We start from the raw sequence: 26,816 nt of genomic DNA, 5'->3' as shown, positions 1-26,816 counted from the left end.
GTTCTCCGTTTGCAAAAGGAAAATGGAAGTGAAACTTATGAGCTCAAGATTCTGGAAACAGAAACTAAAAAAAGGGGGGGATCTGTTTCCTGTTCCTCTGATCCCATGACACTGTTTAGACTAGACTACATCAGTGATTAATGTTTGGCTATATGCTGTACCCATGTGTATTTTAAAGTGGAAACTGTAGCGATGGCTGTATGACAAATCACCAAAAAATTAAGCAGCCTTAGAATTGACTTGATGGATCAGATTCTTTTGCCTGACAAGCTAATCCTGCTGAAATTCCCCTCTTCTACGCAGTCTGTTTGTTATAGGTGCTAGAGCCCTGTCCTCCCTTTCACTTGGTCACTACAGACCCTGAGTTGCTGTACAAGAGAGGAGAAAGGTGCAATTTTTAACATACTAGGTAAAGGGACCCCTGACCAGTCACGGACGACTCTGGGGTTGCGGCTTTACTGGCTGAGGGATCCGGCGTACAGCTTCCGGGTCATGTGGCCAGCATGACTAAGCCGCTTCTGGCAAACCAGAGCAGTGCACGGAAACGCCGTTTACCTTCCCGCCAGAGCAGTACCTATTTATCTACTTGCACTTTGACATGCTTTAAAACTGCTAGGTTGGCAGGAGCTGGAACCGAGCAACGGGAGCTCACACCATCATAGGGATTCGAACCGCCGACCTTCTGATTGGCAACCCCTAGGCTTTGTAGTTTAACCCACAGCACCATACTACCAGGGAGTAAAAGCTGAATCCTATACATGCTGAAAAACAAGTGAGCCCTGCAATGTGTGCATATACTCTAGATTTGCAGCCTGAGCCACACTTGAGTACAGAAGGGGTATGCTTCTGTTCAGTTCAACTGTTTTTAAATAGTTGCCTCCCGTAGTATACAACAGGATACTTAAGTGGAAAGTGAAACTTAAGAGATGGATGGAGAACTGCACTGGAAAATTCAGGGAAGTGTGAATTGTGAAGAATGGCTGTTTCAATTCACGTGATGTTTTGGAAAGTGCAGATTATTGGTAACTTTGCCTTTATATCCAAACTGTATCCAATTTCTTTTCTACCCCTATTAGTAAGTCACACGGGGCTTCTTTCTCAGTTAATACATAGATAGGATGGTACTGCATGAATGGTTTTCCCTTCTCGCTATATGTATATATGCCTTTTGGGTGGTGGTGGTTGTTATTGTTGTTGTTTTGCATGTGTATGTCTTCCACACAGATGCACCTGGCCAGGGGAAGCATGTGTTTCAAAAGTGGTGCTTGCTTGCACACATGCAGTTTGAAGTGGACATCAATTTGAAATGCCACTGAGACTAGCTGTGTGCTAGTTTGCTTGCTCAGGGTAGCCATATCCATGCAAATGATGGCAGGGAGTGAGGAGTGCCTGTCGGGCAGTCTTAGATGCTGAGTGAAGGGAGGCGGCTAGCCTGATGCCACCAGCCTAGTGGTGCACTTTTAGTTTGCCTGCTGGGGTCTGAATTTGGAAGAAAAGCGGTGTCAGTAGAACTTATCTGCCAGTCCAGGCAAAAAAGGAGGAAGCAGATTAGCCAAGGCCTACATCACCCCCACCCTCGGGTGTGCACAGATGTGAAATAAGGATTACCCAACATTGCACTGTTACGTAATTTTGGTTCTCTGTACATGTTTATTTTATTCAGGGGTGTCCTCTTTTTGTTTTTAATACATGTGATCCACCCATCCATTTTACCATATCAGATTGCATGTGTGTGTTAAAACAGGCCTGCATAAATTTGTAAAGGACAAAGAAAACCAGACACAGTTCACCACCTACATAGTATGCCTCAGGCACTAAAAAGAAAAAAAGAAGTGGTCTGTTTTGCTGCCTTTCTGCAAAAAGGAAATATGTTGAATCCGCCTCTCTCCACCCACCCACCCCAGTTTTCTGGAACCATTCGTTCCTTGCAACATGGAAGATGCCCCAAAGCTGCTCCCCTTTGCCCATCCTTAGCAGCAAGGCAGGGAATGCAGGAGGGGAGACAAAGAAAGCCAGGAGGAAGGGTCCAGCCAGCCTAGGGTTTGCTCCTCTGTTTGGCAACAGCCAAAGCAGTGAGGAGAGTCCAAGGCTCCAGGACTCCTGCACAGCTCTTGGGGCTCAAGTTCATGAAAATTCAGAGTACAAAACAAGTACAACCAAAATCCACCAAACAGCATGTTTTAGCAAGAAAGTGATCCTTTTGGATCACAAAGATGCTGTGTAAAAGGAATACAGTCCTTTGGATTATATAAGATGTTGTATAGAGTGCATACAGTCATTTTATTTACAACAAAAGAAAAAAGGACTTGAGGCTTTGCTCAAACAAGGCATCATGCCATATGTGCCTATGCACCACAGGGTGGTGCTGTGATATCCACAAACTAACATAGTTACCTTTCTTTGGTAGTTATGTTTGTGTTTTCAACAGAAATAGAAACCAGCTGTTTGTCCAGTGTTACTACATCATCTTGGCTAGAATATGTTCGTTGTTAAAGTTCTACGGTATTCAGAGCCATTGTGAGACAAAACAATAAACCTTCTTAAGAATTTCACTTCTATGCTTTAGAGTAGTGGGTTTCAAATGGTCCAGACCCAAGACCCACCTCTGACTCCCAACCTGCAACATGGCACCTACTTCCACATATTCATATTTTATTTATATTTAATAGCACTAATAAGGCACTTGATTAATCCTAAAATGGCAATTTACAGAGCAAGCTTAGTATTGCTACTATGTAGATGAAAACCAGTGGGTTTTTTTACAGTTGTTCTTTGCCCAAATGCTGAGAAGCTATTGAAAACCAGTGGGTTTTTCCCCCAGACTTGCTCAAAATTTCAGTGAGACATCTGGGCATGTTTGTTGTTCCAGATTTCATTCCAGTGAGGAGTCATATTAGAAAGGCTAAGTCACATCTCATTCCATGCAGCTAAACTGTTGTTTTTTGGATCATGATTCTTGAGAAGTCTGATCACAAGACAAGTGGTATACAAAATAGCAGCGGGTGGATGATTGTTTCATTTGCCAATTCTGGGTATGTATTCTTTAGTCACTGAAATCCAAAACTTTGGTAATGTTACTTGCTGAAATTTCCCTTTTAAGGTTGTGTCACAAGAGAGCTCAAGGAACTGTTCTTGTAACTCATATCTTGATTCCAGTGCCTCTGTGTCCACAGTGAATAATTGTACTCACTGTACATCCTCACACAGTTTTGGGGGGAAATGGGCAGTGAACCAGTTAACTGCTCTACATATTACATAACTTCTCCTTTGACGGAAACAATTATTTACTTTTTGATCAACCAGTCAACCACTCAAAAACCAGTCAAAAGTGGTAAAAGCCACCATGAGTTGTCAAATGAAGCACATGCTGATTATTTATTTCTGAAGAAAACCAGAACAGCCTTGTGAGCAACTGTCCTCCTGACAATCACCTCACTTTTATGCGTAAGAAGAGTTTGGAGTGCAGAACCCACTCCTTTGCAGAGAACTTGTATGAAGAGTACTGCTTTTGATTAAATTAACAATTTTCTTAATTTTCACACATTTTTCTAGAACAGGGTCCACCTACTTGGAAGCTAGGGTTTCTCTGTGAAGAAAGTGGTTTATTAAAGTTGCATTTGAAGCAACTTTGTGAACAAGTTGGATCAGTCCATTCTTCCTGTCATAGATGGTGCAAAGTTTTCTTGCTCTTAAAAACTGGTTGCCTATTATTTGGGGATGGGGGAGAAATCAAGTGGCTTTTGTTAAAAAGTGCTATGCTCCCCCCGCCCACTGCAATGCCTCAACGGACACTTTCATTTGCTAGTGTCTTGCCACATTTCCCCCACACAGGGATTGGCATGCTACTTTTCTTAATATTAGTGAACTCATTTTCATTGGTCCAAATCTCAGACCCTTTTAGTGGTTGTGACCTCTCTTTTCACTTCAGTCATGTTGAGCAAGTGGACAAGTCATCATCACCTTTATGTTTGTGTTTTCTTACCAGAAGAGCATCCAGGTCGCATCTCCCTCACCATCTGTTTCTTCTCCCACTTTCTCTTTCTGGTGTGTTCCCTCCCTTTTGCTTTCACAACAACCCTGTGAGGTAGGCAAGACTGAGAGTTCAATGACTGGTTTAAGGTCACTCTGAGCTTTATGGCTGAGTGGATTCACACCTGGGTCTCCTTCTAGTCTTGACACTCAAACCACTGCAACTCTGGTGGGATTTCTGCTAACACACAGGAAACCAAAACTGTTCACCAACCTGGGGCTCTCAGAGCCAAGTCAGTAACGTGTGCCCAGTTCCTTGTGGCACAATGGACCAGTGCATTTGGCTGCTAACTAGAAAGTTGGGGGCTCGTGCCCACCCAGGGATGGCTGTGGGCAGGATTCCTGCATTGCAGGGGGTTGGACTAGATGACCCTTGGAACCCCTTCCAACTTGATGATTCTATGATTCTATGTGCTGTAAAAGCCCAATCCCAACAAGGGTCACATCTCCAACACACACTGAGAGCACACGTGTAACAATTAACAGTCTCATTGTCCCCCAAAGAATCCTGGGAACTGTAGTCTGTTAAGGGTGCTGATCTCTCAGAGCTACAATTCCCAGTCCCGTGGTATTGAATGGATCACATACTACAGCCACTTCTTTTTTTATATAATCATTTTTATTAAATTTTGTTTTACAATTTCAAATAAGCATTTTACAAACTTTAAAATACAGTGGTACCTCGGGTTAAGTACTTAATTCGTTCCGGAAGTCCGTACTTAACCTGAAACTGTTCTTAACCTGAAGACCACTTTAGCTAATGGGGCCTCCTGCTGCTGCTGCCGCGCCGCCGGAGCACAGTTTCTGTTCTCATCCTGAAGCAAAGTTCTTAACCTGAAGCACTATTTCTGAGTTAGCGGAGCCTGTAACCTGAAGCGTATGTAACCTGAAACATGTAACCTGAGGTACCACTGTATCCAATGACTTCCCTTCTTTTCTTTCCATTGTTCATTTTACATATCATACATCCCTGCATATTTTACTATAACCATTCAAAGCAATTTCCCACTTTTACATCCATCAAAAATTATTTACTCTGTTAAATTTGTCTTAATGCTGCCAGAATTTCCAGCTGTATACAGTTATTTTCCATATATCCAATAAATGTTTTCCAATCTTCTTTAAATGCATGTTCTTCTTGCTCTCTTATTCTATATGTTAAATCTGCAAATTGTGCATATTCTGTCAACATAAGTTGCCAACCGTCTTTAGTTGGGACCTTGCTCACTTTCCATTTTGGGGCTAACGAAACAAGGGCCGCAGTTGTTGCATACATAAATAGCCTTTTCTGGCACCTGAGAATTTCAGTCTGGGTTATCCCTAGTGCTCCCCCCCCAGGGGTATGCCGGGGGACGCATACCCCTCAACATTTTGTGAATCTGACTGGTGAATTTAATACTGACTCCAACAAGAGCTTCATTGCATTTAAACACTGTAGCCAACTTAATATTTATAAAATTGGTAGGCCCTCCGTTGAGTTTGTTTAAGCCTTCAGTGTGTGTAAATTCATGGTTTTTGAAAGGACGACATCTGACGACCGACACCAACAGCAAGCAGAGGAATCGCGAAGATGTTAGTGCACACAACCTCATGCCAATACCGTGAGCTGTCAGCTGTGTAATATGAGGTAATGCATGTTCTTTGCACTTTTGCTCGTTTGCTGTATTTATTTTCCCCGATTTGAACTATAAAGTGGTGATTTTCTTGAGTCAAAATGAGAGTACAGTGGTACCTCAGGTTACATACGCTTCAGGTTACAGACTCCGCTAACCCAGAAATAGTACCTCGGGTTAAGAACTTTGCTTCAGGATGAGAACAGAAATTGGGCGGCTGCAGCAGGAGGTCCCATTAGCTAAAGTGGTGATTCAGGTTAAGAACAGTTTCAGGTTAAGTACGGACCTCCGGAATGAATTAAGTATGTAACCAGAGGTACCACTGTACCCCTAAACATTTCCTTTTTTAAGAAAAAAAGCACTGGTTATCCCGCATACTACAGCCACTCCTGGACACTTGAGAAGTAGCTCAGTGGCAGAACATCTCTGCTCTACCTGCAGAAGGTCTCGGCTTCGGTCCTTGGCATCTCTAGGCAGGGCTGGCTGGGAAGCTTCCCTTCTCTGATGCCCGGATGAGCCGCTGCTGGCCAGAGCTGGCAATATTAGCCTGGATGGTCTCCCGGGGAGCTCCCGGAGAGTTCAAAGGGACTCGCCTCCTCGTAAATGTGCTCATGCCCGCATGAGTCACCATCACGGGCGGAGCACCAGCTCCTCCGCGCGGACGCCAGAGGAAGAGGAAGCCCATAAAGGCGTAGAGGCGGGTTGCCCTTGACGCTCGGCGGCGCCATTACCGACTCCAGCCCGCGCTCCCTCAGCCTCGCCCGCTGCCTCTGCCAGCCCCCGACCACCGGCGCCCAGGCCTCGGCTGGCTGGGAGGAGGAAGAGACGCGGGTGGGCATTCTCTCCCTCTCCGCGCGCTCTGATTGGACGGCGCGCGTGGCCTGAGAGGGACAAGCGAGGCTTGGGGTTGGCTGCGCCGCGCGCCCCCTTTTGCTGCTGAGGGGAAGAAGCCAGGATTGCAACTCCTTCGTTCTTCGGCTTTCCGGTGAGTGGCTTCGCTTCCCAAGCGCGCAAGGGGCGAGGAGAGATGCTGGGGCATCGCCTGAAGGGAGGCCGGGTGGGAGAGTCGACAGGGCGCCTCTTGCGTTTGGTGCTCCGCGGCCATTGAAGTCCGCAGGAACTGAGGAATCCCTTCCCTGGGGCTATAAGCAAAGGTGGTGCGCCAAGACCTGGAGGGGAACGGAAAGTGGCCTGGAGCCTGGCGACTCGCGCAGGGACGCTCCGGCCCGTCGTGGAGGCGAGAGGAGCCTCCTGTGCGGTGCTGAAGGGCGCCCGTGTCCTGCACGAAGGGACGCCTGTTGCTGGACCCTTGCTCGGGTTGGCGGGATAGTTGCCAGCTAAAGCTTTCGGGACGGGGGGTTGGCAGGCCCTCCAAGTGTCTCTCTTGCCCAGGGACAGTCCCGGGTTGACAGAAGCCGTCCCCGTTTCTAATTGGACCCCAGAATGTCCGGCTTTTCCCTGTTTTAATCGGAGAAAGGTCGGAGGGGATGCAATAGGAGGACATCCTGATGAAAATGTTGGTAGCGGACGTCTCTCTTTTCATCGGAGAAATGCTGGAGGGTACGGGGTGGGGAATGGCGATATGGACCAGAAGGGCATTGGCAACAGCAAATAAGGCAACACCTAGAAAGAGGGAGAGTGGCAATGGCAGGCTGTCCTTTCACAGCACCCCCGCTCCCATTGGTGCTTCTGCCTTGCAGGGGGTTGGACTAGATGATCCTCAGAGTCCCTTCCAACTCTACATTTCTCCCATGCTGGTGGAGTGAACTAGCTTCTTTAACACTACAGGTCTTCCTCTTCTCCCCTCCCTGCCTTGCCCTCAAGTGTGTGTCTTTTTGTTCTTTGTATGCTGCATAACGGGCTGAAATGAATCACAAATGAATTACTGGCATGGAGATGGATGTAACATAGTGGTTGTTTTACTTGGGGTGGTAGGAACTTAATTTTGCTGTTCCCATTTGGCTTCTCCCTCCTATGAAACCTTTCAGTCTGTTACTCAAGTTCCTTGGAACAAAGAATGGGTTGCACTTTAGGTTAGGACCCTTTAGCTCTTGCAGTTTTAAGTGGTGAGATGGTGCTTGAAAAAGATTAGCTTTCCCCCAGTCTTCCAGCTGCATATTTTGGGTGTGAAATAGGGGTACTGATATACAGCACAGGGCACTTGTTCATTCTAATCTGCAACCTGAAATCCGTTTAAATTTATGCCCAGTTTTCTCTTCTTTCTGTCTAGATGGCCAGCTAAAAAGGGACAGCAGTAGAAACTAAGAGTCTTGTGGCAGTTCAGAAAGCTTCCACAGATTTATTGTGGCAGAAGCTTCTGTGGCAAGGGTAGCAGATATGATGCTCTCCAGACGTCGTAAGGACTACCACTCCCATTAGCCCCAGCCAGCATGGCCAGTGGCCCAGCATGATGGGAGTTGTAGTTCCAACAACTTCTGAAGGGCCCCATGTTGGCCACCCCTGTTCTGTGGACTAGAAGCCACTTCATCAGATGCAGCAGATCTTTTTCAAGTTTTGAGAGTTGTGCAGAAGTGGGGGTTTTCTCTGGTTTGCAGTGATAAGAGACACCTGTGCCTGATGAAATTGCCTCTGCTGAACAACTCTGAAAACTGTTGTTGTACTACTGATAATTCCTTTTTTAAAAGGTCTAAACAAACACATAAGAAAATGGTGCTAACATTGCAGCACTCCTAACAGCCCTGATCCATCAGCTGAAGACAGCTGAAGTTCAGTGGTAGAGCACAAGCTTTGCATGCAAAAACCCTATATTCAGTCCTGGGCATCTGCAGGTAGGACCAGCATGGGGAAAGCCCTGCCTGAAATGCTGGAGAGGCACTAGTCAGTATAGACTAGGGTTAGCCAATGTAGTGTCCTCCAGATAATGTAGGACTACAATTCCCATTTGCCCCAGCCAACATGACCAATGGTCAGGAATGATGGGAGTTGTTGTCCAATAACATCTGGAGGTCACCAAATTGGCTACCCCTGGTGTGTGCAGTAATAAGCTGGATTGACCAATGATCTGGTTTCGTAAAAGGTAGCTTGACCGGTTTCAATTATATATGGGATATACAACTTGGGAGAAAGAAAAGAATCTCTAATTTTGTAATCGGAGAATACTTCATGGTCCCAACTCTGGGTGCTGTAGAAAACTGGGTAGAGCAACACACAGTACCTCTCTTCTCTGCAGTGTTAGAAACTGAAATAGGAAAGCTAGGAGCTAAATGGCACCTTAAACTTAGGTTTTGGACGCCACAATGGAGTGTCTAGGCACACTTTTTTACAACAAGAATACAAACCTGAAAATGAATGAACTGCAGCTAAAATCTTATGTTCATTTTTCACATGGTCTAGTTCTTTCCTTGCCCAACCCCCTTATATTCTTAAGAAGGCCCCTTCTCCTGGCTAAAGAGAGTGAATGGAAGTGGGAAGGCAGAAAAAGGTCCTTCTTTCCTTCCAGCAGTGGCAGTACTGTGCCCAGAGCTCAGAAACTGCTCACATTAATGAAATTCCCTGTTGCAAAATTCACCTAGAGCAATGGGAGTTTCAAACACTGCTCCTCTGACTTCCCAGTGTAATCCCTGCAGCTGTGCAGAATGTAGTGGGGATCCTAACCCATTTTAGTGACCGTTAATATGACGGTTATTCCAGGGCAATTAGAGAGAGAGAGAAAGTGCTATGCTGGAATTGACAACTTGTTAACCAGGTCCTTCGTGTATAAGAGCAGCTTCATCTGCAGACATTAGCCAGTGCTGATTCTCACCTTCATGCCCAGAAACACCGTACTTTGCCTGCTGGTTTCTACAGATCACAGCAGTTGTTAAACTTTCACAGTGAAAAGGCACAAGGGCAGGCCAGACTGGTTATTCTCTGGTTAGCTGATAACTTTAGAATGTACAGGCAAGTGTACTCCCCAACCTTGTGATTGTTTCCTGTGTCGATTTGTCATGTTTTTGTTACTGGTTTTTAAGTCTCTCCAGGTTCTTTTGGGATTTCTCTTTCAAAGTGGTTTCCTCAGTGAGCATTGCTAAGGTAGTTAGGGTTGTGGGAAAATACGTATTGTCCTACTTCTCAGCAGACTTCTGCTTGTTAGATGCTGTCTGTAAAAGGAGAAATAAATCTTTTGTGGCAACGTTAGCACCACTAGCAAGTAACACTTCTTCTTTAACTTCTTCTTTTAGAACAGTTGTGTGTTTCTTAATACCTGCTGCTTCCATGTTTCTGTTCTCTGAAAGAGAGATGAGCAACAACATGTTGTTGCAAGGAGTGCTCCTGTCCAGTGTTCCAGATAGCCATTCCAGCCTCCCTTCCCCCCCTGCGCACTCAACAAATTGTTCCATTTTTCTCTGTACGATCTCCCCCCCCGCCAAAAAATAAATGTTTTTGTACTTCTACAGACCTGGAATATTGCCATGTCTTTTGTGCCATTTGGTTAAATAAGGATCCACCCACTGATGGGGAAAGAAAGTGGGAAGGAAGAGACAGAAATAGGGGATGTTTTCCTTTTTCAGTGATACATTTAAACCAGTGTTGGTTTATCTTTTTTGTAAACGGCTTTGAGGATTTTTTTTTTTTTACACAATCAAGCGGTGTATACATTTTATGCAAGAAATAAATGAATCAATTATCAGTGGTGGCTAATGCCCCTTGGAACCAGTAGGGTGGAAGGCAGGGAGGTGAACAGCAGGTGGCCAGTGACAGGCAGAGACAACTCTTACCTCACCCCCTCCTAATACTCCTCTTTGCTGAGTTCTATAAGACTGAGACTGAAGAATAGGAGGCTGACAACCAGTATAACTCCCTGGACTGGCTGTAGGATGGGGATAGCTTGACCAGTGTAATCCATGCATCGGTAACATTTGTAAGCTTGAGGCTGGATTACTGAAACCTGCTCTGTGTTGGGTGGCCCTTGGGTTTGGGACGTCTACAGGTAACTCCTCATTTGCTTCTTCAATGCCTTGAAAGCTGAAAGCCTTTCACAAGAGACAATTCGGCTCAAAAGCTGGCTAAAACTTTTTTTAAAAATCTGTGATAAAGAAGGTTACCTGATCTATTGGCCTTGCACGTGCATCTTTGATCAGAAGGTGAAGATTTCTTGGCATGGATGTAAAGTGAGGGGGAAAGTTCTCACTCTCTGTGGTGCTGCTGAAGGCAGGGTTAGCAAAAATAAAGGAAAGGAAAGAAAACTTTGTAGTTTAATGTGATTAATGTTAATATACCATTGACTCTCTGGGTGCCTTGACTTTTATGTTATCTTTCCCCTTGGCCTTTTAGCTAAAACAGGCTTTGTTTAGCTGATCATAGAGCAGTTTCAGGAAAGCATGATTGCAATGAACTTTATCTTCTCTCAGTCATGTGCTGTTAAAAAGCATGTGGGGAAACTGCAGAACAAGGACAGCCATAGTCACAGATCAAAGGCCAAACTCAATAATGTTTTGCATGTCATATTGGGGTGGCGCATGTCTCCCTGTCTTTTATCTGAAAGATAAGACTCTCCCCTTGGACAGAGAATGATAACTTCAACAAGATTACTATTGTTTTTAAATTCAGTATTTGCAACTTTTGAAATTCATCCCTCTCTTGTTGATGATTCAAATTATCAAGGAAATAACTTTTTTAAATAATGAGTTTATATAATGCCCTTGTAGAAATGCCATATACATATACATACAGTGGTACCTCGGGTTAAGTACTTAATTCGTTCTGGAGGTCCGTACTTAACCTGAAACTGTTCTTAACCTGAAGCACCACTTTAGCTAATGGGGCCTCCTGCTGCTGCTGCACCACTGGAGCACAATTTCTGTTCTCATCCTGAAGCAAAGTTATTAACCTGAAGCAATATTTCTGGGTTAATGGAGTCTGTACCCTGAAGCGTATGTAACCTGAAGTGTATGTAACCCGAGGTACCACTGTATTCTGATATATGCCAGAAGAGGTTTGGCTATAGGTGATAATGGCTTCATATTCTGGCTTGTTTTGAAGTCATTATCTATAGTTTCCAGGCTTGCACATAATGATAATCTCTTGTTAAATGCTGGCTCTTGGCATGCTTTGTTGCTTGTTTAGAGGGCACAGCAAAACAACAGGGAGATGGTCCTGCATGTGGGTGCACACACACTGGTTTATTACGTCAGGGTTTCTGGCACAGCATTATGTGTGGGCATGGCTGATATGAAAGGGAGCAAGGGATGGTCTTTTGATTTAAGACAAAGTGTGTTAAGCTGACACAAGATTACTATCATGTGGAGAACTGGTGGCCTCCACAGGTCACTGGAAAATTTCAAAAGCAGATCCGCCACACCAAATGATTGAATGATGACTGCTCCTTTTTCTGGTTGCACATGTCAAGTTGATTCAGCCTTTTCAATAGCTGTCACAATTCAAATGATCCATTTGGCATGCCAACCAAACAGGAATATTCAAAGTGTCCTTTTTCAAAACCCAAATACAGTTGACCAGTATTATCTTAAAAGAGTAACAATCTGTGTGAAACCACCCGATAAGATAAGATTTGGACAAGATATTTGTTAATTCATGACTTGTACCCTTAACCATTACACTGAGACAGCACACCACATGTAAAATTTTGTTAAGCCAAGGCTGCAAACCTGGACCCAGTTCTTGGAAGTAAATCACATGGTACTGCCTTCTGGGTATATGTGCATGGAATTATGCTGGATCTTGAGCAAGGCCAAAACCAATTATCTCTATTACAGAGGTGTTTTCCCTCTAGGAAAGCACTGTTCATTCATAAAAATGGTTAGTCTTACTCTTCAAAAGCTGCTTTATGTACCGTTTCTTTCAGTGAAACATGTGTGCACATCCTTAACTGTTCTCTTTGTGGATTTCACTGTAAAAGTATTAATTTAGGTTTGTGGAAAAGTAGTCTTACATATGTGTACTGAAAGATGAATTTGTTTTCATGCAGATCAAGGATGTGGCTCCTCATAGTCGCAGCGAGTTTGATCCAACTTGCAACTCCGGAAAACTTTGTGAGAAGACGAAATGTCGACCCTGAAGCTACTATGAATATTGTAAGCCCTTTTTATCCTTCTGTGTTGTATCTATTATAGTTAAAGGCATCAGTGGCAATTGGTGCTACACTTGATATTCCTGAAGTTGCATTTTCACTGAAAGTTGGGATTACATGAAGCATGAAAATATTCACTTACCATTATTATTTTTTAGGAACATAACCTTCCCTTGCGATACAATTACATTGCTCAGGGTGACTTACAGCCATTAAAGCAAAACAAATAAATAAACAAAAAACAACAACAATCCCATAAAAGATATAAAGTGGCAGCGACAGACTTGGCAGATAGCAGAACTAGACGGCCACATTCCAAAATGTTTCTGTCCGGCAAGTCTTGCTCAATGCTCTCATGACCCGCTAACACAGGGATGGCTGGACTTATTGTTGAAACATGCCTTCTATTTGCTACAGCAGCAAGCTTCTTTCAAGCCTCCCCCCCTTCTCTCTCTGTCTCTCTCTCTCTCTGGTGCGGAGAGAGAGTGGAATCCTGCAAATTTACAGGAAGGTCTCTGAGTGTGCATATGAGGGCACGACACTGAAAAACCTTGTGCTAAACTATTTGTTAGGTGTCAAACTTTCCCTTGATAATTATTCTTGGGAAAACTGGAGGCTGGCTCAATGAGTCTGTTGCTCAAGTACCTAATCGGATAGCTCTAGAAAGCTGAATTGCCTCAGGGATACTGTTCGGTTTTGCATTAAAGGCGGTCACCAAACAGACTGCTGAGTTGTCCACAGCAATAACTTATTAGACTTCTTTGGAACTGACAAATAAACTGATGTGTGGGACAGTCCTCCTCCCTTTTCTGACTTTGCACCTTTTGCACACTCCAGGTACTGACTGTCTTCTGTGGAAAAGAATTGTCTAGGCCTTTTTACAGCCATTTGCTAACGTTCCCAACTGAATGCTGCCCATTCTTTTTTTTTAAAGAATATTTATTAAATTTTCCAATTTTTTAAAGAAACAAACAAAAACAAAACAAACAGAAACATTAAACAAAAACATAAAGTTCATAAACCATACTTTTAGATAACAAATTTCTCAGACCTCCTCATACTTCTCCTTCTTGTATCCCAATTAAGATTATTTGTTCAGCAAATCCTTCATTTAAAGCATTACAGCTTGTAACATTACCTTATTTTTCAAACCCTTTTTCCCCCCATCTATGTTTTTATATATCATTACAGCTAGAAACCTCTCAATTTCAATCCAGCACCATCTAACTTTCTTTTATTTTACAATATTTCTGTAAATAGTCCTTGAATTTTTTCCAATCTTCTTCATAGAATCATAGAATCATAGAATCATAGAATCATAGAGTTGGAAGAGACCACAAGGGCCATCGAGTCCAACCCCCTGCCAACTCTTCTCCCCCTGCCAACTCTTCTTCAGCCGACTCTTCTCCCTGGTCACGGATTCTGCTCGTCAATTCTGCCAGTTCCATACAGTCAATCAGTTTCATCTGCCATTCTTCCAGAGTGGGTAGATCTTGCGTCTTCCAATACTTTGCGATGAGTATTCTTGCTGCTGTTGTAGCATACATAAAAAAAGTTCTGTCCTTCTTTGGCACCACTTGGCCGACCATGCCCAGGAGAAAGGCCTCTGGTTTCTTCAAGAAGGTATATTTAAATACCTTTTTCAATTCATTATATATCATTTCCCAGAAAGCCTTAATCCTAGGGCACGTCCACCAAAGGTGAAAGAATGTACCTTCAGTTTCCTTACATTTCCAACATTTATTATCGGGCAAATGATAGATTTTTGCAAGCTTGACTGGGGTCATGTACCACCTATATATCATTTTCATAATATTCTCTCTTAAGGCATTACATGCCGTAAATTTAATCCCGGTGGTCCACAACTGTTCCCAGTCAGCAAACATAATATTATGTCCAACGTCTTGTGCCCATTTAATCATTACAGATTTAACCGTCTCATCCTGAGTATTCCATTTCAGCAGCAAGTTATACATTTTTGACAAGGTCTTAGTTTTGGATTCTAGCAATTCTGTTTCCAATTTAGATTTTTCCACCTGGAAACCAACTTTCTTGTCCAAATTATAAACCTCCATTATTTGGTAATAATGAAGCCAATCTTGCACTTTATCTTTCAGTTTCTCAAAACTCTGCAATTTCAGTCTGTCCCCTTCTAGTTCCAAGATTTCCCAATATTTTGGCCATTTGGCCTCCATGTTAAGTTTTCTCTGAGCCTTAGCCTCCATTGGTGACAACCACCTTGGAGTTTTATTTTCCAGTAGATCTTTATATCTAGTCCAAACATTAAACAGTGCTCTCCTGACAATATGATTTTTAAAAGCTTTGTGTGCTTTCACCTTGTCGTACCACAAATATGCATGCCACCCAAAAACATTGTTAAAACCTTCAAGATCCAAAATGTCTGTGTTTTCAAGAAGCAGCCAGTCTTTCAACCAGCAAAATGCTGCTGATTCATAATAAAGTTTCAGGTCTGGCAGGGCAAATCCACCTCTTTCCTTTGCATCAGTTAATATCTTAAATTTTATTCTAGGCTTCTTGCCCTGCCAGACAAATTTAGAAATGTCTTTCTGCCACTTCTTGAAACAATCCATTTTGTCCAAAATTTGCAAAGTTTGAAACAAAAACAACATTTTAGGCAATACATTCATCTTTATAGCTGCAATTCGACCCAACAAGGAAAGCTTCAAATTTGACCAAATTTCTAAATCTTTTTTCACTTCAGCCCAACATTTTTCATAATTGTCTTTAAACAAATTCCCATTTTTAGCTGTCATATTAATCCCCAAATATTTCACTTTCTTAACCACAGTCAGGCCTGTTTCATTTTGGAACTTTTCTCTCTCTATTGGTGTTAATTTTTTCTCAAGAACTTTAGTTTTTAACTTGTTCAATTTAAATCCTGCCACCTGACCAAATTCTTGAATTAGTTCTAAAACTCTTTTAGTACTAGATTCTGGCTCCTGTAGTGTCAAGACTAGATCATCTGCAAACGCTCTTAATTTAAACTGTTTGGCTCCGACCTGTATACCTTTAACCATCCGGTCCCTTCTAATCATGTTCAGCAAAACCTCCAGGACCGAAATAAAAAGCAGAGGGGAGATTGGGCATCCCTGTCGTGTCCCTTTTTCTATCTTAAACTGTTCTGTAACCACATTATTTACAATTAGTTTAGCCGTTTGTTCTGAATATATTGCACCAATACCATTGCTGCCCATTCTTTCCTTTCCCTCCCAGAGCGAAATTATTTCCTTCAGAGGATATCCCAGCGAAGAATATGAAGTGGTGACAGATGATGGGTATATCCTGAGTATTAACAGAATCCCTCATGGGAAAATAAATCAGTGGAACAAGGGTGAGTGTGTGTTTTGAGGTAATATATTGTGTGTACACGTAAATGCAAATGTCCCATACTTTGCAGAGATATCGATATAGATACAGAGAAAGAAATGAAGGCTTCTTGCTTTGGAGAAATTTGGCTTACATCAGGTTTCACCAGTGCAAAAATAGATAATTTGTTTGATAATGTAGGGTTCTTATAGATCTATCAGTAACAGATTCTTTGTTCAGCGAAACTAACAGTTAAAAAGCAGTTATACACACCTTGCTATTGAGCTCACTCCTACAAAATGAATCTGTCCCCTTCCCCCGCAACCCTTTTACCATCTAAGAATTGGGGCATGAGGATAGAAGGGAAGGCTGGTAGGTGTCATTATTTAGCTTTTTACTTTTAAAAAAAAAAAATATTACAGTGTATTTTCAGAGTCTTTTTCATCTTCAGGGTTCTCCCCTCCCACAAAGGCAGTAGCATAATCTGGGCCACAGAGAATTTGCAAGACATTCAGATGAATATTACCACACTTGGAGTTCATCCAAAACATGGCACCATTCTGCCTCCACTGGGACCAGTTTTGCTTGTATGGCTTCATTACATATGCCGCAAGGGCATGGGAGAGCACAGCACTTTCTCTCTTCATGTGGGGAAGTGAACATTCCCTGCTTCTTTTCCCAAAGGCATTAGGTGTGGAAACATTGTACTCGACTGAGCAGGACTGAGCTAAAGCTACTCCACCCACCCACCCTCAGAAGTTGGATATGAGAGGGTTTTGGTTCAAAGGAGCACAGGAAGCCTTGCTAAGTGAGTGAGGACATAGGCCAGGCACAAGCTCTTGCCCTCCTCCCACCCCCAGTTCTCATTCCTTGATTTGGCCATAGGGTGCTGGCAGGTCTCTTCCCAAACAGTGCAAGTTTGTTGGCTCTCTTCTCCATTCTTGGAGATGTAGGAGAGATACTTTATGTTGATAATGACTGGGCAGCCTGCTATTCTTTTTATTATTATCCATTTTGCTTTCTTGGGTGTCTCTTGCTATCCAATGTAGCAAAATAACATGGCGGTCTCCTTTTTCCTATAAAAGTGATGGTTGCCAGCCAAAGTGTCCTCTTCCGTTTTTGTATTTTGTGGTCTCACCAGTTGCTCAGCAATGTGAGAGGAAGTGTGCACAATTGCCCAACATGTTCTTGTTCTTTTTTTCTTTTAAGATTTCAATAAAATAGGCCATACTAATAGATGAAGTCAAGGATATTTTAATCCTTTTCTGAGCTATTAAAAGAAGTGGGGAAGTGTGGTGGCAGGCAGAACGGGAAGCTAGAATAACTAGTTCATAGTCCATGTTGATATCAGCTGTTTTCAGTCCTGACGTAGCTGTGAGCTGCGCACCACCTTGACACAAGTGACAGGGAAGTGCATGTGATCTTTTTGGAGGTGGCGGGGGCAGATCTCTTTAGTTGCAAAAGAGTCTTTTTGAAGTTGTCACAGATGCACTTGCTTCAGCCATTCACAGAGATTCACTACTACCTCTTCTTTCAAAAAGGGTGGAGATGGTAGCACATCCAACTCAGTGTCCCAAGGCCTTTGCCTCTCTTGTCTGCAGCTTTTTCCTTGAGTAAAAGGACTTCGCTCCAAGGTATGGGGCTAGGACAGATAAAATAAGAGCTGTATTGAATTGAGCAAAGGTTGGATATTTTTTAAAAAATGTTTGCTCTGCTTTCCACATTGCATTCAGAAGTGATTGGGTGGTATTCCACCAAGTTTTACTCAGAGTAGACCTGTTGTTGACTTAGTCATGCTCATTAATGTCGGTGAGCAAAACTTGGTTGACTGTCCCCCCTATTCATTCCAGACTAAAAGACGCCACTTGTGGAATTGCTGGCTATGCATTCTCTTTGCCCCATGTTTATAGCAGGCATGGAATGATCACATGACTGGCATTAAATTTTTTGATGGATCTCAGTCTTGTTGGAAGCAGACACTGAAGCAGTAACTTTGCTTAAAACATTTCACTTTCAGGTCCCAAGCCTTCAGTGTTTCTACAGCACGGCTTGCTTGCTGATGGCAGTAACTGGGTGACAAATCTGGACTACAACAGCCTGGGCTTTATGCTGGCTGATGCTGGGTATGATGTTTGGCTGGGAAACAGCAGAGGTAACACTTGGTCCAGAAAACACATACACTATACAGCAGACCAAGAAGAATTCTGGATGTTCAGGTAGAGTGAAATATCTAAACTTACTTGCATGTCGCTGGTTCCTGGTTTTGCCCTTTAGTCTCATGCTCTTCATATTGGTAGTTAAATAAACAATCAAACTTGCACATATTGCACATACGGGGAATTGTGTGCTTGGTTGAAATGCACAATTGGGATAACCCCAGCGTCAAAGGATGAAACCGGTTGGCAATTCATTTTGGGGCCCAATTCGGGGTGCTCACATTAGTGTTTAAAGTTCTAAACAACTTAGGACCAAAATATCTATAGACACTAGCATCTGCAGCAAGGGAAGATGAACTACAACTTCCTGATTACTACCTTTTCTTAATTTTTTAAAAAAGAGTTAACTCTTTCTAGCATTTGTAAAATCTGTGGCATGTGGCAAATTGTACAGGTGCAATTATTCTTTTTTTAAAAAATGAGAAACTAGCCTGCTCCCATTTCAGTGTTTTGAACCCCGCTGCAAATTTATCCTGGTGCCCATGCCTACAAACCCTCTATGGGAGAACGGAACCTCTTGGTAGTTCTGCCACCCTCAGAGCTTCAGAAAGTGACCACCTGGAAGAGGGCATTCTGTGTGGCAGCCCCTAAGTTTTGGAGTTCCCTCCTCATAGAGGTGCACTTGACGTAACTTTTGTTATGTGCTGAAGAGTCATCTCTTTCCCCTGGCCCTTGACACCAGAGGTGCATAATTTAGGACCCACCCTCTTTTCTTTTATTGTAATGTCTTTTAACTGTTCTTAATACTGCATTTTAAAATTGTTGCAGCCCACCCTGATACCTCAGGGTGAAGCACAGGTAAGGCATTCAGTATATAATGATGGTGGTGAAAAGCGTCCTTAGTGGTGTTAATAGACTTTGGGTGGAATTAGATTTGATGTGGGAGAACATCGTCAGACATGGCTGGGAGAGGAAGCAGAGCCCTTCGTTGCCCACTGCATAAATTCTGTTCCTCCCAAATTGACATTTTAAAAAGTTGTTTCTCCCATTGTTTCCAGTCTTCATCACACTGGGAGAAACATGGCTTTTTCATCTCCCTTTTCCAGCAGGATTTGTCTTCCTCTTCCAGTCTGTCGGTGTTGCGTTTGTAAACCGCCCTGATGATTTATAAGAACTTTGGTGGAAGTTTGGTTTGCCTTGTTTGATTTTCCAGGTGCTGCTATCTGACATCTAGAGACAGCTCGCCTGTCAAAACTGTCACATTTTGGTAGCCACGTGGTTGCTGTGAACTAGGTAGTGGCCTTTTTTTCATGTGCAGTGAATTGCTCATAATGTGGCATTGACCATTTCTGAACAGCGCCGGTGGAGATATCTAAGGAGGACGAGTAATGGCTTGATTAAAAAAAAGACTCTGCTTCACAAATGTTCAGAGAATTGGGGACTTGATGGGTCTGTGGTGAACTTTGATCTGCCAAATCCAAGCCTGTTTTTTCGACTGCATTGTGCTGAAAACATTGCGTTTGAGATTAACAAAATGTGGGTCCCACTGCATATGCAAGTCTGTTAAACATAGGCTGTTTTTTTCCTTTCCTTTGCAGTTTTGATGAAATGGCTAGATATGACATTCCCGCTTCAATAGATTTTATCCTGAACAAAACCGGACAGGAGCAAATATTTTATGTTGGCCATTCCCAGGGCACCACAATGGGTAGGTTTTCAGGTTTCTTAAATGCACATTGACAATTCTAATAGCTACAGCTATTTCTTTGTACAGCTGCTATTCCAAATTACTTTTAGGAGGAAGCTTGTTCATGGTACCGCGACTACACATGGTGTCACTGGACACACATTGGAAATAAAAACAACCATTACTCAGTTGTAACAGGAAGCTGCAGTCTAACAAACCCAGGAAGTATTGCATTAAGGCCCATGAGAGAAGGCAAGAAGGGAGTGTGTGGGCCGAACACACATTCTCAGTCAGAAAAGTCACAGGGCAATAGTAGCAGTAAAAGGAGATTTACTCCTTCTTTCCCTGTACCATCTGCTTTAAATTTGATCTGGAGAGTTGGGTGAACCCAATGACAGTTTCAGGGGGCACACAAGGAGAGAACATTCTGTTGCACAAGGAAAAGTCCTTGCTGTAATGGAATATTTGCCTCAGTGCTATGTTGAATAGAACCTGCAATTGAATAACCAACACAGTCATATCTTAACCTCACCACTGACTGTCACTTCATGTTTTGTTGATTCTTAAGTATATTGATCAAGTAAATTTACAGTTACTACACTGTTGAGGATATATATGCAACCGTAAACCTTTTAAGTTGGTCAAAAGCAAGAAAGGGTATTTTCTGTTTCAATGCCCAGGTTAAAAAACTCCATCCATAGATCCATAGAGGGGTGTGCTTGAGTCCCTCTGTTTTAAACTTCATGTGTGCTGCTAAGGCCTTTCTATTATGCCAGGTTTTCACTCTGATTTCATGTATCTTTCCCCCCACTTTTAAATTTTGCCAGTGCTGGTTGTATTAGAATTGTTTGCCACGATAGTAATTTCATAAGCCACTTTGAGTTTATTTATAAATAAAAGAAGGGTTCAGATTTCTTAATGCAAACAACTTCCTTTTGACTTGAAGGTTCTGATTATAAATGGTTCCACACAGGCCATAAAATACTTCATTGCTTTTGTGTTATGAGAAATCTGAGCTTAAAATTTTGATCTTGGGTTTTGTTTGAGAATGCTCAGCTAGCTATATTCATTTCTCTTCTCTCCTTTTCCATCCCACTACCCAGCGTTCATTGCATTTTCAACCATGCCACGGCTAGCAAAGAAGGTAAAGATGTTCTTTGGACTGGCGCCAGTAGCCACCATAAAGTTTTCAACCAGCCCGTTAGCCAAGATTGGAGTGTTTCCTGAACTGATGTTCAAGGTATGTAAAAAGGTAAAGGTAAAAGGACCCCTGACCATAAGGTCCAGTCATGGACGACTCTGGGGTTGCTGCGCTCATCTCGCTTTACTGGCCAAGGGAGCTGGTGTACAGCTTCCGGGTCATGTGGCCAGCATGACTAAGCCGCTTCTGGCGAACCAGAGCAGCGCACGGAAACACCATTTACCTTCCCACTGGAGCCGCATCAATTTATCTACTTGCACTTTGATGTGCTTTCGAACTGCTAGATTGGCAGGAGCTGGGACCGAGCAACAGGAGCTCACTCCGTCGTGGGGATTCGAACCGCTGACCTTCTGATTGGCAAGCACTAGGCTCAGTGGTTTCGACCACAGCGCCACCCACATCCAAAGTATTTTGGACCAAATACTTGCTTGAACCACAGGCCGTAATTGTTGCTGGATGTAACTAAGTACTTGGGAGTGTGCTTTTTCGTTGGCTCTGTACATACTTGAAGAAAAGAAGGAACATACCTTTTAACAAAAGCCTGAATGAGTGGCTCGTTTCAAAAGTAAACACATCAGTTGACCCGAGACTGCTTGTAATGCTCTTCAGCTCCTAAGCTGCTCAAGCTAGTTGATGCTGCCACTTGGCATCAGGGTGTTGCTGTAGCTACTTTATACTGTTTTCTTCAGTGGGCTGTAATGACAATGTCAGTGTTGAGAATATAGTGCAGGATCCTTTTGCCTATGCATGTGGGATTTGAATGGGTTTTCTATCCTAAGTGACTGAGTAGAAGATTCTCATAATAGTTTTTTTCATGCTATGTTGCTGCTTGATATGATTAGAAGTATCCGCAGGAAAACAGACGATTGACTTAACCTAGTGACCTATATACTAATGTTTTTTGTTTTGGCAGGCAATGTTTGGGAATAAGCAGTTTCTCCCTCAGAACAAAGTTATGAGCTGGCTTGCTACTCACTTATGTGACCATTCCATATTTGATTATCTTTGTGGCAATGTTTTCTTCCTACTATGTGGGTTTAATGAGAAAAACTTAAATATGGTAAGTTTTCTGACTACCTAATAAAAGGTACAGACAATGATCTAAATAATTTGGATGTGTGTGAACTTTTCTAAAATGATTACAGCTTATGCCATCTACCGTATTTTTCACCCTATAGGGTGCACCGGCCCATAGGGCGCACCTAGTTTTTTGGGGGGGGGGAATAAAGAAAAAAAATATTTCTCCCCCCCCAGGCGCGGGGCTGGGGAAGCCCGAGCTTCCCCCGACCCCAGCCCCCAGAACAGGCTGCTATCTGCAAGCCTAGGGAGCCCGGCGGGAACTCCCACGGGTTCCAGGGCTTGCGGATAGCTTCCTGAAGCCTGCATTCGCCCCATAGGACGCGCACACATTTCCCCTTCATTTTTGGAGGGGAAAAGGTGCGTCCTATAGGGTGAAAAATACGGTATATCTTACTTTACCTTGGGCAAAATTTGCTTGAATCTTACAAGTGTCTGCTCATGTTGCTTTGGCATATTGGAAAACACATGATTGCTTGGATATAGCTCATAGTTCCATATGTTTCTCTTCCTGTTATGGGAATGTATATTGTGATTTTACATTGTGAACTGCTCTGAGATCTGCAGATGAAGGGCAGGATACAAATAATAATAATAATAAAAACAACAACAGTGACTCTGGCATAGAACTGAGTCGTGACTACCCACTTTGTAAAAATGGAAAGGGAACAAAAATGTTGGTGTGGATTATTAGGTGATCTTCTGGATGTAGTTATTATTATTTCCTTTCTTTTCTACCAGATTTCTTCTTTTCCTAGGGTTACAATGATAAACAATGTGAACAAAATACACTCATGTAGTCATACGATTATGTCGATTTTTTTTAATGCATTTGTACAAGCTGGAACATAACACAATTGTTATGTTCCAGCTTGTACAAATGCACGTAAAAATATGCATTGATCTGTGGCCCACTACAGCATTAGAATTACAATGTGAACCATGATGTGAAGTGAATGTTTGTAGTTGTTATGCCACACCCTGAATACCAATCAGGGCTGGTGCACAGGGAACTATTTAAGAATGTATTGTAGATCGCAAGCAGGCTGTGGCATTAGGCACTCTTTCCTTGCCACCTTGACTCAGTATGAACATGGTCAAGAGTGCTCCTGAATTCTATTTCAGCTTTTCCCAATTAGAATCCTAGAATGCCCCTTAACCATGATTGGTAGCTATTGGATACAACGTGAAACAAGGGTAGGATTAGTTCATGTGCTAGAGAGGTGAGAGTATGCAATCCCATGACACACCCACAGTTGTTTATTGTCATATCTGCATTGGCCCTAGGGAAGTTGTGCTGGATCAGTGCGTGAATTATCAGGGCTTTAACATACCTGGGAAGCAAAGCCTTGCTGAACACAGTAAAACTTAATTCTCGCAACACACTCATAGGATTGCACTGAAATAATTTTGCTATGTAATATGTAAAATGCATTCATGTTGTGGGACATTAGTTAAAACTAATGTAGTGGGACATTCAGTTAAAACTGAAATACCTTGCCCTAAGGTAACGTCACTGGTAACATAATACAGTGGTACCTTGGGTTACATACGCTTCAGGTTACAGACTCCGCTAACTGCATGATCTCTGATGCAGTACTTTTGTTCAAATAAACCAAATGGAACAAAAGAAATTAAGTGGCTGTGGCATTTTGTGATGGTTTCACTTGATAATGTTGCTGTTTGTTACAGACTCGAGTAGATGTATATTCTACACACTGTCCAGCCGGGACATCTGTTCAGAACATGCTGCACTGGGCTCAGGTAGGACCTATACCCTTAATTCTGTTTAAAGAAGCTTCCTGCATATAAATAAATAAATAATATGTGAAGGTATATGCAAACATTACAAATGCAACATGCCTCTTTTTTAGGCTGTGAAGTCTGGGCAGCTCAAAGCCTTTGACTGGGGTAGCAAGAAAGCAAACATGGCTCACTACAACCAGGTAAGAATTTCTCACTCATTTGCGTGCACACATGTTGCTTACATAATAGAAATCTGCAATGCAATTGACTCCTAACTCCCATCAGCCCTAGCCAGTACAGTCGTACCTTGGATCCCGAACACTCTGGAACTCGGACATTTTGGCTCCCGATTGCCGCTAATCCGGAAGTGATTGTTCCGGTTTGTGAACGTTCTTTTGGAACCTGAATGTCCGACGGGGCTTCTGTGGCTTCTGATTGTCTGCAGAAGCCGCAGTTTGGTTTTCCAATGTTTTGGCAGTCGAACGGACTTCCAGAATGGATTTCATTCAACTTCCAAGGTACGACCACTGTATGACCACTGTATGACCAGTGATACTGATAGGACAGGGCTGTCCAACAGGTCTATCTACCGGTCGATCGTGAGCTATCCCTGGTGGATCCTAGTCGATCCTGCGATCTCCACCGATAGCCCCCCCAAAAAAGCTCAACAACAAGTCTGATCCCTCTCCCTAAAAAAGTCTCAACAACTTTGACTTATCCCTTCCCAAAAAGCTCCACAACTTTGCTCATCCTCTCCAATGGGTAGATCACTGCCAGTTTGTTTATACTGGGAGTAGATCACATTCTCTTGGAAGTTGGACACCCTGTGATATGAGATGTGGTCTAGCAATATCTAGAAGGCCACAGGTTCCCTATTCCTAATGTAGACTGTGTATACATATGCTGTTTTTTTATCCATAAATCTTTGTTGTATTCTGAACTACAAACCTGCCGTTTTTTAAAACAAACAAACAAGCTAACTAACTAACTAACTAACTAACTAACTAACTGTTTTCCTTCCCCATCCCTTTTAGTCAACACCACCTTTCTACAAAGTAAAGGAGATGACTGTTCCAACAGCTCTCTGGACTGGAGGTCATGACTGGCTTGCTGACCCAAAGGACATTGCCCTATTGATGACTCAGGTCCTGAACTTAGTTTACCACAAGAATATCCCTGAATGGGAACATCTGGATTTCATCTGGGGCCTCGATGCACCACAGCGCATGTACAAAGATATAATTCAACTGATGCAGAAATATCAATAAGGCCACATCATCCTAGGAGCTGCGATTCTGAAGCATTTCTTCAAGAAACTAGTATGATCACGCTGCTTTTTTTTTGTTTAATCATGGAAAGAAATCCTTCCTTCTTTAAATACGTATTCTCTTATTAACCTGTCTACATGCTGTTTAGTAATACCTCAGGAAATTTACATTTTTGCACTGCTCATAAGTGTTCTCATGCATCTTGAATGGAGATGTTGAGACACAACTTAAGCGTTCTTCTCATTGTGGTAGTCTTGAGGAAAGGAAAAACCTTGTTGCTAATCTTGTCTTAGTGATAAGTATCTGAAAGTAAACCTGATCTGCCCAAACTTGTTATGGAGAGCGGGGTGGAGAAATGTTCTGACTAAAGCCTTGCTAGCATCAGGAAGCTTGATAAAATGAGATCTTATCTCACCCCACTTCCCATAGCAGAGTTAGGAAGATGAGCATTGGTGCATGTTGCAGGCTTATTTCCAAGTGTGTCTGATAATGCCTGTGGGAAGCTTCCATCATTTGCTGATCTTGGCTGACTCTGCACATTACAAGAAGAAAACAACACACTGCAGTGGTTAAGTGTTCCCAGCATGGGATTCCTCTAGGGCTCTTTTTTTGAGTGTTGGACCTTATAGTCCACCTTATTCTGAAGTGCATTCCCTGGATTGCTCTGGAACTACTCAGGGACAAATGCTTTATAGCTGTGCCCTTGTGATCAAAGCACAAACTGTGTTCTAAAGCTGGTACTTCTTTGAAGTGTTCAGGAATTAAAATGCATGCCTTAAAATGTGTGACACTGTGTCGCATTGGGAGAACAATGCATGTGACTCTTTCAAAGAGGAGCTGCATCTAGGGCTTGCTTCTGTAGCTGTGGAAATATATGAAAGTATTAACCTTCCAGTGTTCATGTTTAAAATATGTGGGTGCTGTTCCAAGGCAGCGACCCTGTGTTTTGAAAGCAGCAAGGTACGTAGCACTTATTTAAAGGCTGCCAGGTTGAGCCTAAATGCATTTTATTAGGGTTTTGAAAGAAAAAGAAACTTTCTCCAACAAGTCCTTTTTTATTGGAATACAAGCTCTGAGCATGTATTATAATGCTGTCCCCAGTGGAACATTGCTCAGTGGTGGAGCACATCCTTTACACCCCATGTTTAACCCGTCATTTCTGGGTAGACCTTGGAAAGACCCTTTTCTGAAACCCTGGAGAGCTGCTGCCAACTGGTGTAGGTAATATGGAGTTAGATGGGCTAAATGTTCAGACTAAGGCTGCATCCAGATGTCACTTAGTTATGTCTTCCTAGCATTTGCCTACCTGTGCATTTTTGTGTTTTATGTGATCTTTCACGCAATGCAACAGCCACCTCTGGAAATCTAGTGGATGTTTAGGACTCATGCCCAATGCTAATTCTCTCCAGGAAATAATAATAATAATTTGCAATTGTCTTAATTTGGAAAATCGCTGGAGTTTTGTATTGACAAAATTTGGGGCGCTATCCCAGCATATAGTTCTTTAACCACCATTTAAATTAGCACAACATGGCAGCATATTGATCAAAAAGCCCAAGTTCTAAAATGCAACAGGTGCTACAGTATAAAAGGAATGTTAGTGATCGGGACAGAAGCACTTAGCATTATAACCAGTAAAACTAATACAATAAACCCCATGTCTGAATGCATCCTCAGAGCAA

General features: G+C 42.7%; 1 protein-coding gene across 2 annotated transcripts; it reads left to right on the top strand.

The window, feature by feature from the left end:
* The first annotated feature begins 6,336 nt into the window (after positions 1-6,336).
* On the top strand, positions 6,337-25,576 carry LOC128414020 (putative lysosomal acid lipase/cholesteryl ester hydrolase). 2 transcript variants are annotated; one of them, XM_053388663.1, is made up of 10 exons: positions 6,337-6,627; positions 12,571-12,676; positions 15,907-16,024; positions 18,017-18,215; positions 19,754-19,863; positions 20,946-21,082; positions 21,957-22,103; positions 23,813-23,884; positions 23,995-24,066; positions 24,901-25,576. In XM_053388663.1, the coding sequence occupies exons 2-10, from the start codon at positions 12,578-12,580 to the stop codon at positions 25,132-25,134; spliced, it is 1,188 nt and encodes a 395-aa protein (XP_053244638.1). In that variant the 5' UTR covers positions 6,337-6,627; positions 12,571-12,577; the 3' UTR covers positions 25,135-25,576. The 2 variants fall into 2 exon arrangements, with proteins under 2 accessions (XP_053244638.1, XP_053244637.1); XM_053388662.1 differs by lacking the exon at positions 6,337-6,627 and having other exon boundaries at positions 12,536-12,676.
* The last annotated feature ends 1,240 nt before the right edge of the window (positions 25,577-26,816 follow it).

Source organism: Podarcis raffonei, chromosome 5, assembly GCF_027172205.1.
Source record: "Podarcis raffonei isolate rPodRaf1 chromosome 5, rPodRaf1.pri, whole genome shotgun sequence".
NCBI classification, from domain to species: Eukaryota; Metazoa; Chordata; class Lepidosauria; order Squamata; family Lacertidae; genus Podarcis; species Podarcis raffonei.
This window is presented reverse-complemented; position numbering and strand designations above follow the sequence as displayed.

Coding starts and splice junctions, on each gene's coding strand:
- LOC128414020 (XM_053388662.1), top strand. CDS start 12,551: ATGAATTTGTTTTCATGCAGATCAAGGATGTGGCTCCTCATAGTCGCA. Junction 21,083..21,956: donor TTCCTGAACTGATGTTCAAG/GTATGTAAAAAG, acceptor TTGTTTTGGCAG/GCAATGTTTGGGAATAAGCA. Junction 24,067..24,900: donor ACATGGCTCACTACAACCAG/GTAAGAATTTCT, acceptor CATCCCTTTTAG/TCAACACCACCTTTCTACAA.